The 17,662-nt window shown below is 31.6% G+C and overlaps 1 protein-coding gene across 4 annotated transcripts in view; it reads left to right on the forward strand.

Moving 5' to 3' along the window:
* Positions 1–17,662, forward strand: part of Dync2h1 (dynein cytoplasmic 2 heavy chain 1) — a 329,197-nt gene that overhangs the window by 297,767 nt on the left and 13,768 nt on the right. For all 4 annotated transcript variants that reach the window (XM_005329090.4, XM_078046934.1, XM_005329089.4 and 1 more), the window contains 2 exons: positions 8,494–8,603; positions 9,522–9,603. In XM_005329090.4, coding sequence (XP_005329147.1) covers positions 8,494–8,603; positions 9,522–9,603 — 192 coding nt within the window. The remainder of the gene's footprint in view (positions 1–8,493; positions 8,604–9,521; positions 9,604–17,662) is intronic.

A 17,662-nucleotide genomic window follows, 5' to 3' on the forward strand; every position in this document is an offset into this window, starting at 1 on the left:
ATAGACTATAGGGAGAGAACTGCAGCAGACTGACCAGTTAAGAGGTTACTACATAATCCAAAAGAGGTTGTGATGGTTTTCTGCACTAGGATGGTGGCTATGGAGGTAGAAAAATACTAGGATTTTTATATTAGAGCTGTATATTTAGTTCTGGGGCATGAAAGAGAGGTACCAAACAATTTCAAGGTTTTGACTGAGCAATTGGTTGAATGGTTTGCTGAGTTGAAGGATACGAATAATGGAGTATTTTTCTTAGGATGGAAATGGTCTTGCAAATTAAGATTTCTAATTTGAATATATTAAGTTCAAAAACATCTTAGTGGAAATAATGAAGAATTGGTAAGAGGTTGAAATATGAAATAAATTGGCAGTCATGAGCATATTGAAATGGTCTTTAAAACTATAGGAGTGGTCAATATTTGGCTCTGCTTTACTCCAATATTGATGTTCCAAAAAAAGAGAAGGAGTGAATTGTTGAGATCAAGAATTAGTAGTCAAAAATACAGAAGAAAGCCTAGGAGACTGTAGTGATCAGGAAGTCAAGAAAGAAAGGGTTTTTAAAAGGTCAAAACCATCAACTATGTCAAATTCTGTAGGTGAGATTAGAGAAATATTATTATATTTGGCAATGTGGATGACACTGGTAATGTTGAGTTGTTTTGTGAAGTACAGAAAAATGAAAGCCTGGTTGTATGAGTTAGAGAAAAAAAAGGGCAAAGTTGAGATAACAAGTATAGACCTTTTTTCCCACTTTTTTTCCTTTTTTCTTCTGTGAGTTGTGATACTTCATAGCACAGATAAATAACATGGTAGATGTGGTGGGATTTGGGGGCTGGGAGTTTGTTTGTTTTAGTGTTCAATAAAAAGTGAAAAAAAGGAAATAATTTTAGGAGTAAAGTTTTTTGAAAATTTGAAAGGATTGTCCTTACACTGTAGAGTGAGCTATTCATAAAATAAATTATAATTGACCATTAAGCAAGGATCTATAAATATGTAGACAATATAAATCCCTGGGTTATCAAACCCAAAATTAAGTACCATGCCCAGAGGCCATGTCTAATGATCTTATTACAAAGATTCAGGTTCTGTATGAATCCTGTATGGGTTTAGCCCATATAGCTTTAACTTATTCCTTTCTTTGGAAAGGTCAGGAGAGACCATCAGTTAAAAAAAAAAATCTAAATCATGAAATATTATTCTTCCACATTTCTCTCTACAATGTGATAGAAAAACATCGCAAAGGTCTATTGAAGAAAGTACTTATAGCGGGGTGGAGTAGAATTGCCCTATAATCTCAGCTACTCCAGAGACTGAGGCAGGAGGATCTCAAGTTCAAAGCTAGTACTACTTTGTGCTGAACATTGAGCCTTATAGTTTGTTTTTTTTTTTTAAAAAAAAAAATCATGTTTGAATGAACTTTTTAGTATTCTAGTAGGTGAGTATATTAAGAGTAGGGTAAGAGTTAGGCTTTTTTTTTTTCAGTTAAGGTATATTCTGTTCTCATAGAGATAAGAGCATGTCTGTTAAGTTAATAAAGTTAAACCAGCTAGCAGATATTAGTGCATCAGAGACAGCTCTGAAGGCTAGTCTCCTTCAGATCCTTTGTACAGTTTGTTTTTTTTCAGTCAGCTATGGAGCATGGGGGGTCATCACAAAATGATTAAGATTTTTAAAATTAGGATAGTTGACTGCAATTTATGCAGTTAGAAGTTTTCCAGTTATATGTCTTGCTGTTAACCAAATTCATAAGGGAATTTACTTTTTCCCAGAATCTGTTTTTTTACTGGACTATATGGCCAAACCTAAAATTAAAGAATTACAATAGTTAAGTGTTTATTTGTTTGTTTGTTTTAAGCAGTAAGAAATGCTTTTCATTTCATGAGCACCTAGGTTAATTACTGATGTTTTGTTTCTGGTACATATCAATTTGGGTAAGGTTTTCTGGTTTTGTTTTTATTTTTGTGTGTTTGTATTTTACTTTTTTTTTTAATATACTGCCAATTGAACCACCCAGGGGTTCTCTTAACCACAGAGCCACATCCCCAGCCCCCCACTTTTTTTGGTACGGGGGGGGGGGCACTCAACCACTGAGCTACATCCCAGCCCTATTTTGTATTTTATTTAGAGACAGGGTCTCACTGAGTTGCTTAGTGCCTTACTTTTGCTGAGGCTGGCTTTGAACTCGTGATCCTCCTGCCTCAGTCTCCCAAGATCCTGGGATTACAGTCATGCATCACTACACCCAGTATTTTTTTACATTTTTATCAAATATTTTTATTTTTGATATCCCAATAAAAACTGAGGTGGAACTCAAAATACTATAATTTTTTTTGCATAATATGCAATTCCCTAATTTAACAGAATAGAAATCTTAGTTTTTTAAGATATAAGAAACATATAAATTATAAAGGATGATTAACACATAGTAGGTCATTTTTGGAATTTCAAAATACTTCAGAAGTGTTTTTCTTTTCCATTTGCATGGAAGCAAGTTGTATGCTTACTATCACAAATGGTTAAATCAGAAAAAAAACAACATTCTATAGAAAAATTAGGATATTAATTTTAAGGATAATAGTAAGTGAAAAAGGGAGCTTACTGTATTGTAATTATAGTGCTTTCCTCTGGAGTGAATGACTGTTTGTATATTTTCCCATAATATCATTTACCAAAATCATTTTCCATTCATAAATTAGTCTATGGGAAAATTTCCTATTTAATTTAAAACTCTCACTAAAAGATATCCCACAGGAAAATAGTATTCCATTTTTCTGTGGCCCCCAATCTACTGCCAATACATATATTCACATTCAACAGAATGATTAGAAGTAAAAGTTAAAATACCATTAAAACAAGGTCACTTGTCAAAATATGATTTCTGTACCTTAGAAGAGAAATGTAAATGGTTACAAAATCTTATTCAATCTTCAAAAGAACCATCCACAGTGGGAGAGATCATGGTAGAGCAGTGAGAGATTTCAGCATTCTCCTTTAATCTGATGAAGATGAGAAATGCCTGAAAGATCAAAATTTCTTTATAAGTCCATAATATTAAAGCCCCTCCCAAGAACCAATTTGGTTAAAATTAATTTCCTAAAAGTATGAAAATTGTTAAAAGGACCCTTTGATTTCTTTGAAGTTTTACTTTGAAAACTCCTCATAAAATCAACATAGTGAAGTCCTGAGAAATTTTTTTCCTTTCTTTTTTAATTCCTAGTGCATGTGGCACTCTAGATATAAAGGCAAAGTATAAAAAATTAGTTACATTAAACTGGTAACATTAGGGAAGACATTTCCAACGTAATGATATTTGAATAGAGACCTCAAGGAGGTAAGGTCATAGCCATGCAGATAGGTATATTGTAGTGAAGTTTCAGGTAGAGGGAATAGCAAGTGAAGCACGCTGAGGCAGAAGCGCTTTTAAAAGGAGATCATGGTGACTGAAGAAAAGGTGGTCAGAGAAGTCAGGGATTAAGGTAGATATTGTGGCATGGAGAAGGGTTTGGAATTAGTGCAGGGGCAGACAGTGTAGGCTTTGTGTGCTGTTGTAAGGCCTTGGCTTCTGTGAGATGGAGTTACTCTGGGTAATTTGAAACTATATACAGGGCTTGGCATGGAAGGGTAATTATTAAGATTTATATATGTAGTTGCCTTTGGTCTTCAAAATGTCTGCTTCAAATTTCATTATTTTAAATGCATGTATCATTCTACCTAACTATACCTGGAGGCTCAAAAATGAAGTACTAGTTTGTCTACAAGACCCTGTCTGCCATCAATCCACTGTTTAAAGAATCAAAATATCCTTACATTCAGCCATATAGTGAATAAACCAAAAGCTTTATTCATACCATGTCATAACTGAATTTTATATTCAAATATTTCCCATAGATGTGGTAATTATTATATATAGAAATTATTCCTGGTGATTTTTATTATACAGGTCTATAACATTGTTTAATTTAAAAGTATAATCTTACCAATAATATAAATGATGTTTTGGGTAAGAAATCAATTCAATTCTCTGATCTTTGTTCCTTCATTCAAAAAAATATTTTAAGTTCCATCAAAAACCAAATTGAAGCTGTAATTTTGCTCATTGAATTCTATTTTGCTCAGTGTAAAACCCTGAAATGTTTTCCTGTAAAAAAAAAATAGCAGTTTATAAGCTTATCTTTCCACTCAATAAAAATAACCAATAACTCATTAAAGTAGCATTTTTTACAAGTTTAACTATATACTTAAATCACAAATTAGAGCCAAAGATTGTCAGTGTGGTCAAAAACAAGACCAACTATGATGGCATCAGGGTGTTGCATTTTAAGTATAAAGACTAATAGGTTAAAAGTAAAAGGATGAAAAAAGATACATTCTATTAATACTAACCAAAAGAAAGCTGGCTTGCTATATTATCAGTCAAAATAGGTTTTGCAGCAAAGAATATAACCAGAGATGATAAAGGTTATTTTACAATACTACACTTTTACACATCTTATAACATTTTTAAAATACATGATGCAAACAACTGATAGAACTGCAAGGAGACAAAATCTGGACTTAAACTTAGATATTTTAATACACTCTTCTTAATAATTAAGATAGAAAATCAGAAAGGATTTAAAAGACTTGAACAAACTGTTTACCTAATTGATATATATAGAGAGAGAATATTATACAATACCATTAGCATACACATTATTTTCAAATGCACACAGAACACTTATAAAGATAGGTCATATACTAAGCCACAGAATGAGTCTCAATGAATCTAATAAGATTTAAACCTCACAAAGTAAGTTCTCTTATCCATAATAGAAATGAAATTTGAAATCAATAACAAAACCAGGCATGATGGCACATGCCTGTAATCGCAGCGACTCGGAAGACTGAGACAGGAGGATTTTGAGTTCAAAGCTAGCCTTAGCAAAAGCAAGGCGCTAAGCAACTTAGTGAGGTCCCATCTCTAAGTAAAATACAAAATAGGGCTGGGATATGTGGTTGAGTGCCCCTGAGTTCAATCTCTGATGCCCCGCCAAAAAAATAAAATAAGGAAATCAATAATAAAAATCTATGAAAATTCAAGAATTTGGAAATTAAATATACCCATGAATCAAACAAGACACCAAAATAGAAAATTACTGAATGAATAACACAACACATTAAAATTCAAGAGATGCAATAAAGAATTAAAGTCATTGTGATTACAGAACATCAGTGAATGTTTACAGTCATATGTTCAGCATACGTTAGTGAAGCAGTTCTCTAAAAATTAGTAGGCAAAGTAACCTTAATATTGAGTACATGGAGCCAGAAATTGTGTTTTAAGGATTACATAGTTAAAAATGACGCCCAGGAAGCCAGCCCAACTTATGTTTATCTTGAATTCCAGATATTACATCTTATTCTCAAAACCCACTGAAATAAATTCCTGTTTTATCGTGTGGTTAACTAGTAATTTAATGTACAGGATTTAAATGAATATATATATATATATATATCAAGGATATATAGGATAAATTTTGACTAAAAAATCTGGCAATATCTAGCCCTTGAAGTTGGTACAACAAACTTTAGCAAGAAATATCTTAGTTATCTTCTGAGATTTTAATTCCAGAATCATTCTTGGTTATAAGCTTTGCTGCTGAACTACAGTGTTTTACATCTATTCATCCAAAGATTTGAGAACAGTGTTATGTTCAGGCTATTAACATGCTAATAACTTTAAATGTTTTGTTTACTCCAATCAAAACAATGACTAATGATACTTAGTTTTATTCTGGATAGCTTATAGCTTAGTGTCTACATGAATTTGTTCTCAGATTCTTAAGTCTCCAAACTTACACTAAATAATTTGAAAGAATAGTATAAAATATGGAACATTGAGAAGAAATATTATTCAAATTACTTGTTTGCATTAAACACTTTTTCCAAGGAACATAGTACCTTAAACAAAATAAAATCACCTAGTTTAATGCATTGCATTTTAAACTATATCATTGCTATTTGCGTGTGAATTAAAGATAATCATTAATAGGGTAGACTTGCTGAAAAAATATCTTCCAATATTTTTTCAAGGTATTCAAATAATGCTTTTACATAGGAGGTCCTTACTATGTATACATTTAGCATTCTGATAAACATATTAGGTTAGGAACAGTTTTCTATGTCATTAAATATTCTCTAAATACCAGTTTTTATTGGCTGTGGAATTTTTTGTTGTATTAATATATCTTCATTTAATCCACTTAGTTTCTATTTCATTTATTCTTCTGATATCTTGATATTAAAATACTTGTAAATAAACATGTCATGTACAATAATTTCTTATTTAAATTACATTCTAAGAAAAGGATCACTGAATAAAAGGAGAAAAGAGAAATCATTTACTAAATAAATTTTCCAGCTAATATGCCTACACTTTGTTGCAAGCCCAGTTTGTGCATGCATATTTCTTATTAAAAAACAATGCTGCTACTTTATTTTCAATCTTATAAGTATGAATTTAGAGGTTTTGTTGTTGTTTGGTATTGGGGATTGAACCCAGGGCGCTTTACCACTGAACTCTTTGTTATTTTGCCACAGAGTCTCCCTCCATTGCAGGGCCACCAAAGTGATCTGGAACTTGCATTATTCCCATCTCAGCTTCCTGAGTTCACAGCATTATAAGAACGCGTGCAGCACCTGGCTATAAGTGTAGTTTTAAATATAAAATATTTCTTCACCATGAAGTTTGTTATTCAAAGCTATGACATACACTAAAAGAATCTTTGTTAAATCTATCTTATCAAATAATACCTTTTTGTTAATCTACCTTTAAGCTATTTAATGGACTAACCAGTTTTTTTTACAGATTAATATTTTTACAAAAGAAAAGACACTTGCCCTCTTTGATTAATGTCATTAATCCAAACTTCAATGATTTGAAAATCTGATTATCAGCCACACTCTTATTTTAATTAGTTTGAAAATATGTACATACATTTTTGGCAACAACTCTTTTAAGGTTATTTGGATTCAAAATAAAGTTTAAGGCATTAATTTAATGAACAGATAATTGGAAATATTTTTGGTTTTAAAATAATATAATAGGTTTATGTAAGCATAATTTGTTGGCTATGTTTAACTAATGAAAATTATGTGATAGGGAATAAAAATGTATATAATTTAAAATTTTATAATTAAAAATATTTTGTGAAATGTAAAGGATAACATCTGAGAAAGAATGATGCTTTGTTAAGGAGATCTCAATTTAAGATCTTTTCTACATGAAGAAATCAATAATGTTATCCATTGGTAAGAAGGACATAGGAACATGTTTGATACAGGATTTGAGTATCTGTCAAGTGCTTTAAGATATTAATGCAAACACAATAGTATTACAGATTTTAATTTCCTTCTGTTTTGATCCTAGCTGAGATATGTAAATTCTTAGGTTGAGAATAAGTTACAGACACATCCTTTCTAAAACAGGAATAAAGAGTTTTTTCTGGATGGCTTATAAATCATGCAAAATGAATTATTTGGTAAATGAGATTTTGAAAGTTTTTTTAATAGCTGAAATTATTATAGTACTATCTCTGTAGACCAGCCAAAATAATAGACTGATTCAGAAAGCAGTATGCTTTCTGTGAAGGCACCTTAGGACTTGCAGGAAACAATGGCAAGACACAAATCACTTAATCACTAATTTATTTCCTGGCTCCAACACCTACTAACAAACCTTGGACAAGACCTTTAACCTCACTATGCCTCTTAATTCTTCCTTTGTAAAGAGGGTTTACTAACTTACAGGTTTGTGGTAAGCATAAAATTGGTTAATACATGAAAAGCATGTAAATATTGTAGAATACTATAATGTTTTTGTCATTTGTTCCAAGTCATAATTTAAAAAATATTTGTCAAACATACTTTATGCTGATGTGTACCATTGCAGATACAGTGTAGAATGTTTTCTTAAATGGCAGGTAAGTAGAAGAGACTACTTTAAAATACCTGTTGAAGAAGAATTACATTACCCTCCACTTTAATGCTTGATTCAAAAGGTGACAAATTTACTATCAAATCTAGATCTGGAACTGCAACCCTAATTCAGTTTGTAATGTCAAGACATGAAGATCCTGAGGACTCTTACTAGACCTGAATGCTCAGTATCTCCTAAGCCTACTCAGAAATGAGTCATCAGTAGAAGTCGTGGTCCAAACTGAAATACATATAATTTCACATATGTAAATATATACTGCTACATATAAAATTAATTTCACATTTAGAGACATTTTGAGATTTTTACTAGCAAAAGGCTTTACAATGACAGATATTATATCAAATTACTATGTTAGGCTTGCAAATATTAAAATCCTAGTTTTTTTTTCTGTACACTATTTCAGAGCATTTGGAAACTGCATTGATGTCTCATTGAAAATTTATGCATAATTCTTTAACTGATTTTTAAGAGCATAGGTGTATATTTATATATTTATTTCCACCCTTCTCCTCTAGAACTGGGTGGATAAAGCTGAAAAACAGATTCTTCTTTCTGACACACTTGATCTATCAGAACTCTTCCATCCAGACACATTTCTTAATGCTCTTCGCCAAGAAACTGCAAGGTAATTAAAACTAAAATGCTTTACCTATTTGTTTCTGAGGGTAGTTAGATTTTGCTTTAGTCACTTCTAATCATTTTGCCTTGATTATTGAGAAATGAATTTATTGTTGAAACCCAGATATTTGTTATTCCCTAATACTTTATTTTAAAAAAACAGTTAACTTTAAGTTTAAAAAAACTAATGCTTGCTACCATTTTGGACTACATGAAAACATTTTATCTTTATAGAAAATTCTACTGAACAGCACTGACTGGGCTTAATGGTGGAAAAAAGAACATTATAATGAAGATCAAATTCATTTCCATACCAGATGAAATAGTACCAAAAATATATTTAACAAATTTATTTGCTTAATTACTCAGATTTCAGTTTATACCGTTTCAAGATCTATAAATATCAATATTTTAATTTTGCTAATAAATATTTATTGAACACATATTTTAGGCCATAGTTCAAATGGAGGGTGTAAAATGAAATGCCATGTACTTAAGGAATTCATAACCCTAAAGAAAGACTGATATATAAACAGCTAAATTTTTAAAACATGGTGTAAAATCTAAGATATTGTGCATAATAGATCTTAATTTGAACGTTATAAATGTATCAGTTTAAAATAATAAGACTATCTTCTCTTACATATTAATTCCTGAGGATTTGGGAACAGGAGTTTGTTCTAGTGATTGAATCTAAGGGCTTACACATGCTAAATACAGGAGTTGGTTCTAGAGATTGAACCTAGGGACTCATGCATGCTAAACACTGCACTACACCCCAATTCCCCTAATAATTGTGACTTTTGTGTGTGTGTGTGTGGTTCTGGGGATTGAAGCCAGGGCCTTGTGCATGAGAGTTAAGCACTCTATCAACTAAGCTATATCCCCAGCCCTAATTGTGACTTTTGATGCTTTACTTTTATAGGGCAATGGGTCATTCTGTGGATAGCCTTAAATTTGTAGCTTCATGGAAAGGTCGACTTCAAGAAGCAAAGCTGCAAATTAAGGTACTAATTTTAGCTCTCCTGTTTGAGACGAGATTATGAAATTTCTATCTCAAAGCCATCTATTTTTATAGTTGTAATATCAGCAAAGTTAGATTGTGTTACCTATGTAAAATAATCAAAATTACAATTTAACATGAAATAGCTTATAATACAAAATACAAAAAAATTCTACTTGTATATGATTGAAAATCTACATCTAAATCATAACCACATAATTTGAGAAAAGGAAAATTACATTAAAGAACTGACTCGTGAAAAGGTTAATTGTGTTCGTATCTAGAGTCTACTTTAAAAATTCCTAACTTTACTTTGTACCGGCCCCACCATGGAAAGGTTTCCATCTGGTCTTTGCAGACAAAACTCCAGCTGACAGTACTTCCCATCTCATCCTACCTCATACTTGGGAGAAGAGAAACTGAGAATTGTATTATTTGAACTAGCTTTAAAATCTTGGGCCACTATAACTGGCAACTTGGTGAGCAACACACAAAGAGGAACCCTCAGCTCTTGCGTTCAGTACATAGCTCAAGAAGAAATAGAAAAAAAGACAGTTGGACATAGGCAGTGACCATCTATTCTCATTGACTATTTTAACCAACTTAGTAGAAACAATTCTGTAATTTTGTGTATATTTTTATATATTTATATATATTTCTTTTTTTCTTTGTGTATATATTTTTTTCTTTTTGTCTCATTAAAAAAATTATAGTTTTTTTCCTTGTATTTTAAGGGTTAGGGTTTCTTATTAGTATATTACAATTTTGTTTTATATTGTTTTTCATTTGTTGGTTTCTCTTCTGCTAAATCCAAATTCTGTTCTATCTTCCACTCTCCCTTTGTTACTTCTATTTTTTCTCCTCTTCCCTTGTAACCTTCACTTCCTACATCCTTCTTCAGTCTGTTCACTTTTTGAAATTGTAAACTCTTTTCTACCTTTCTATCACATTTTCTTTTCTATTAACTGTATTCTTACCATCATTTAGCACTAATTGGTTTATATAATGCCTGCCCCCACCATTAATGCTGTTGCAATTATTACTGCTGTGCATTCCATAGTTGACACCTGTTGTGTGATTTAATGCCAGATATAAACACATGTTTACTTATTGTTTTTGCTGTTGGCATTTGCTACCCCTACCATTTCTATTTTTTGTGGCAGTTAACATTGTAGATGTTATAATAGAAATCAAGTATCTAGTTTAATGCTTTGTATTTTGTTTGCATTGGTTTTTGCTCATTTGTTTTCCCCTATTTTGTGAAGTGCTGGGAACCCTACAAGGGCACTACAAATCCACAGGGTAGAAACTCTGGTGCTGAACTGAACTCAACCAAAAGATGGCATGCCTTGCCCTCCACACAAATTAATGACAGTCTTCAGCTATACTTTAATACAAAGGAAGGTCAAAAACTCTAACTAATGACCAGGCCCCAAGTAGAAACAGCTAGGGATGGGTCCTCAGCTGGAACCTATGGACTTCAATTGCTATAGAAAAAAAAAAAAAGAAGAAAAATAATACAAAAGCTATCAACACTATACCTATGAGTGGGGATCTCAATCCAGATCTCTCTAGGACACTTTGGCAAGTGAAGACTGGGCCCCAAAAAGATCCACACATAAGAGTAGAAGAGAAATCCCAATAGATGCATAAAACCCAACACATGAATACAAGAAATATGAAAAAGCAAGCTAACACACCACCTCCTAAAGGCAATAATTCACCAGCAATATGACCTTCAAAATACTGATGAAATATCAGATAAGGATTTCAGAAAAATCATTATAAAAATGATCAATGAATTCCCAAAGAACATGAGAAAACAACTGAATGAATTAAGGAAGTCACCACAGACTATGAATGAGAAATTCAATAATGAGATAGAAATTAAATCTTGGAAATTAAAGACAGCATAAATCAAATACAATTTTCAGTTGAACACCTCTTTAATAGAACAGATCATGAAGACAGAATATTAGAGCCAGAAGACTAAGTGGCCAGCTTTGAACATTTAGACAGTATTAAAGAAAATAAGTAACAATGATCAGAATATACAAGAACTTTGGGCAACATGAAGAGACAAATTTATGAAGCATTGGAATTGAGGAGGGCTGTGAGATGTGGGCTAATGGAACGGATAAACTCTTAAGCCTTCAGAATGAGATGGACATCCAGATATAAGAAGCATGCAGTACCCAAAAAGACAAGATCCAAACAAAACCTCTCCATGACACATTATAATTTAAAATGCCCAACATACAAAACAAGGATGAAATTTTTAAAGCCTTAAGAGAAAAACATCAGATTATATTTAGAGGTGAGCCAATCATAATCACTTCTGATTTCTCAGCACAAACTCTGCAAGCCAGGAGTGTTTGGAACAATGTGTTCCAAGTCCTGAAAGAAAATAACTGTCAACCAAAACTGCAATATCTAACCAAAACTGCTCTCATACCTGGCAAAGCAGATTTCACATCAGAATTGATCAGACAAAACAAAGGTAACAATCCAAGAAGATAAAGCAATAAATATTTATGCCCCAAACATGGGTACAACTAATAACATTCAAAATTGAAGATGAAATTAAAAAGCCAAGACAAGCAGAAACTAAAAGAATTTATAAGTACTAAACTGGCACTAGAGAAGTTTCTTAAAGAAATACTGCACATAGAAAAAAAATAAATAAACCTCAGAGTTCACAAAAGGACAAATCTCACTTGAAGAGTAGTTAAAGCGAATGAGAAATAGGATCAAATTAAACACAATAAATAAATCAAAATGGCAGGAATTAATATACATCTTTATAATAAAACAATGTAAATAGTTTCAACTCTCTAATTAAAAGAAGTAGGCTGGCAGAACTAATAAAAAGAAAAAAAATAAGACCCAACTAACTATGTTTTTTGTAAGAGATGTACCTTACAGGCAAAGACAACCACAGGCTGAAAGTGAAAGGATAGAAATTGATATACCATGGGAATAGAGCCTGAAAACAAGCAGGAGGAGCTACTCTCATATCTGGTAAAGCAGATTTCACACCAAAATAATCATACAAAGAAAAGAGAACAATCCAACAAGAAGATAAACCAAGTATGAAATATGATATGCTAGAGCTTTGTAATGTTTTGAACAACTAATAATAATAAAAATTTTAAAAAGAAGATAAACCAATATATACTTATGCCCCAAACGTGGGTGCCGCTAATTACATAAAAGAGACACTACTCAAGTTGAAGCCTTAGATAAACCCTAGTAAAATAATACTGAATGATTTCATCACACCATCACATCACATCATTAGATATATCATCTATACATAAACTCAGTAAAGACTCTTTGGACTTGAAAAATATTATAAATCAAGTGGACCTAATGGATATCTATAGAACATTTCATCTCTCAACAACTGAATATGCTTTCTTCTCAGCAGCTCATGGAACTTTCTCCTAAATAGGCCAAATTATAGGCCACAAAGCAACTCTTAGCAAATACAAAAACATGTGTGTATGTGTATAAAATTCCTTGCATCTTATCAAATTATAATGGCATGAAATTATAAATCAACATGACAAAATCCTATAGACACTATAGGAAAACATGGAGATTGAACGTATTCTTTTGAATGATAAATGAGTAATAGAAGAAATCAGGGTGCAATTTAAAAGTTCTTAGACTCAAATAAGAATAGTGATACAACATTCCAGAACCTGTGGGACATAATGAAGGCAGTTCTAAGAGAAATTTATAGCTATGAAATGCCTACATAAGAAAGATCTCAGGGTTGGGATTGTGGCTCAGTGGTAGAGCGCTCACCTAGCACAAGTGGGACCCAGGTTTGATCCTCATCACCACATTAAAAAATAATAATAATAAAGGCATTGTGTTGTGTCCATCTACACCAAAAAATAAGTATTAAAAAAAAACAGATCTCAAACAACCGAATGTTGCATCTCAAGGCCCTTGAAAAAGAACAAACCAATTCTAAAACTGTAAAAGGAAGGAAATAATTAGAGCTGAAAGCAATCAACTTGACAATAAAAAAAATACAAAGGATTGATGAAACAAAGAGTTGGTTCTTTAAAAAGATAAACAAGAAAAATAAGCCCTTAGCCAAACTAAACAAAAGAAAATTGTAGAAAAACAAATTAATAAAATTAGAGATGAAAAAGGAAAAATTACCAGACTTCTCAGAAATTCAGCTCATTGGGAACTAATTTTGAAAACTGCCAAAACTGAATCAAAGAACTTAGAAACTTAAACCAATAATGTGGAACGCTTTTGAATACTGCTTAAATATCATTACAACAAAGAAAAGCCCAGGACCATATGGATTCTAGCTGAATTCTACCAAACCTTTAATGAAGAACTAATGCCAATACTCCTCAAATTATTTCATGAAATAGAAAGGAATAATGGGACACTTCCAAATTATTTCTACAAAGCCAGTATCATACTCATACCAAAACCAGATAAGGATTCAACAAGGAAAGAAAACTATAGACCAATATCCCTAATGAACCTACTTGCAAAAATGCATAATGAAATATTAGCAAATCATGCTCAACAACATATTAAGATTATACACCATGACCAAGTTGGTTTCATTCCAGGGATGAATGAATCGTTTAATATATGCAAATCAATAAATGTAATTCATCACATAAACAAGGACCCTTAGTAATCTTGATAGATGCAGAAAAGGCCTTCAACAAAATTCAGCACCCATTCATGATAAAAACATGAAGAAACTAAGGATAGAGGGAACTTGCCTCAACATCTTAAAGTCTCTTTATGAACAACCCAAAACCCACCTCATAGTATATGAAGAAAAACTGAAGGCATTTCCTTTAAAATCTTGGACAAGACAAGGATGTCTATTCTTAACACTTCTATTTAATATAGTGCTAAAAATTCTAGCCAGAGTGATTAGGCAAGAGAAGAAAATAATAGGGGTAAGATAGGAAAGGAAGAAGTCAAATTATCACTGTTTACAGATATTATCCTATACCTAGAAAATACAAAAATACTCCATCAAAAGAGTGCTAGAGTTAAACAAATTTGGAAAAGTAGCAGGTTACAAAATCAACATACAAAAATCATAATAAGACCACCTGGTATACGATTTCATTACATAAAATGCTCAGAATAGAGAAATCTTTATGGACAGAAAGTAGGCTAGTGGTTGCCAAGGTAGGAGGAAAGAAGTTAGTGGGGTGAGAACTTTAGAGTATGAAGTTTCTTTTGGGGTAATGAAAGTGTTCTAAAACTGAGAACAATGGTATATACTAAAACCCATTTAATATTTTAAAAAGTTTTGTGCCATAATAATTATATGGCAATAAAGATGTCATAAAATGTTTATTTTGAAAAAATTGACAGTTCCATATGACCCAAAGGAGGAGCTTCAATAGTTATATGGGAAAAGCTGGATAAGTTGCTTAAAATATGTGATACATTGACATTTTAAAGATATAAACTAGCTAAATTATTGCAGTCAGTTTTATTTTTCCTGATTGAATTGTATTAGAAATCACATTATCTTTTTTTCTCATTTAAAAATCATGACCTTTTACTGTTTGTCACTGGTTTCAAATCTGCAGGTATCAGTGAAGTCATATTTTCTCACATTTATCATTTATTGAAGTATGAATAAGTCTTGGTGTGTGCTAGTATTAAAATATCACCTACTTTTTTAACTGGTTAACAATTTTAATTGTTGATCATTATAATAAATGTAGAAATTTAACTCAGTCACAAGACTTAGTATTTAGATAAACATACTCATATAGAAAACCCACTTTAGAACAATCTATTTAAAATTGTATATTACTTAATATTTTTTATTTTAATTTTACCTTACTTCAAGTTATATAATTTACTTCTCCAAGTTATATAATGAAGTATTGTCTTTTGACATTCTTATGCTTTCATTTTTAAAAACATAAATATCTTTAATTTTCAGAAATGTCTAAAAATTTGGTAGATTTATGGTTTTTAAGTAAAATGAAGCTTAAATTTTAGGTTTATTTTTAAAGTATATAAAAGTCAATATTGGAATACAGAAGTTTTCTTAAAAATGGAGCAATTTTTATAAGGTTTTTATTCAATGGATATTTATTGAGACATGGTAAACTCAAAAGGTAATGTTAAACTATAAGTTACACTGTGAAGATAGTTTCAATTTGTTTTTCATCAAATGGTAAAGTTAGAATAGACCATTCTGTTATGGGAATTATAGTAATGTTTTTTGTACCTCATTCGTTCCTTCAGTTATTCATTCAACAAATATACATATTTTAGAATACACTGTGAGCTATGCATCAGAAATAGATGGTGATAAAAAGACATTCCTCAATCTTATTTTTTATTGGGGAAGCCTATTGGAAAAGACTGATATTAAAAATTATTATAATAAATAGGTAATTATAATTAGCTATCATAACTATAATAATGGAGAAATAACGTCAACATGGGAACATATCTCAGTGTATAGGAATCAAAAATACATATTCTCTAAGGAAGTAATGTTTGAAATGATATCTGTAGAAGAAGCCAGGAAATGTTGATAAGAAAGAAGTGTTCACAAATTCCTCAACAACACTCCTAAAGGGCAAGAAGTAAAATCAAGAATTGATAAATGGGATGATATCAAACTAAAAAGCTTCTTCACAGAAAAGGAAACAATCAAGAATATTAACAGATAGTCTACAGAATATGAAGAAATCTTTGCTACTTGCACCTCAGGTAAAGCATTAATCTCCAAGTATATAAAGAACTCAAAAAACTTAACACCAAAAAAAATTAATAATAATAACCCAATCAATAAATGGGCAAAGGAACTGAACAGACACTTCACAGAAGAAGAAATAGGTCAACAAATACATGAAAAATGTTCAGCATCTCTTGCAATTAGAGAAATGCAAATTAAAGTTACACTGAAATTTCATCCTACTCCAGTCAGAATGGCAATTATCAAGAATAACAATAAATATTGGCAAGGATGTGCAGAAAAATGTACACTCATATAGTGCTGGTAGAACTGCAATTTGATGCAGCCACTCTGGAAAGCAGTATGGATATTCTTCAGAAAACTTGAAATGGAAACAAGCATTTGACCCAGTTTTCCCACTCCTTGGCATATACCCAAAGGACTTAAAAACAGCATACTATAGTGACACAGCCATATCAATGTTTATAGCAGTTCAATTCCCAATAGTTAAGCTATGGAACCAACCTAGGTGCCCTTCAATAGAAGAATGGATAAAAAAAAAATGTAGCATTTATACACAATGAAATACTAACTCAGCCATAAAGAAGTGTGAAATTATGGCATTTGCTGCTAACTGGATGGAACTGGAGAATATTATGCTAACTGAAATAAGCCAGTCCCCCACAAAAAAACACAAAGACCAAATATTCTCTGATATGTGGATGCTAACTCACAATAAAGGGGGAGGGAATAATAGAAATTCATTATATTAGACAAAGGAAAGTGAAGGGGAAAGAGGGAGGATTGGAATAGGAAAGACAGTAAAATGAATTGGACATAACTTTCCTATGCTCATATTTGAATACCCGATTAGTGTGACTCCATGTATATATAGTACATTTTACTGTCATGTATAACTAAAAGGAACAAAAAAAAATAAAGAAGTATTCAGAGCAGAAGGAATATATGTGGAAGTGTAGAGGTGACAGATCATGTGCATTCAAGACCCCAGTTGAAACCAAGAAGTATTAGAGTACACTGTAGAGAAGAGGAAACCTGACACTAGAAAGTTAGGTGGTGTCAAGGTTTAAGTTATTTTTCAAAATTGCCCTAAGGACGGGAGAAAGAGGTACCAAAGGATTTTAAAATGCAAAGAATGAGATGATCAGATTTTTTTTTAAAGATTGATTTACCACACAAAATACATCAAGATTGAATCATGAAGAAATAAGAAGCCTGAACCCAGCAATAACAGGTAATAAAAACTTAAATTAGTAATAAAAAACTTCTCATGTAAAAGCCCAGGACCAAAAGGCTTTGCCGATGAATATTTTAAAAACTAGTACCAATTCTC

The sequence above is a fragment of the Ictidomys tridecemlineatus genome, chromosome 4 (genome assembly GCF_052094955.1).
Source record: "Ictidomys tridecemlineatus isolate mIctTri1 chromosome 4, mIctTri1.hap1, whole genome shotgun sequence".
NCBI classification, from domain to species: Eukaryota; Metazoa; Chordata; class Mammalia; order Rodentia; family Sciuridae; genus Ictidomys; species Ictidomys tridecemlineatus.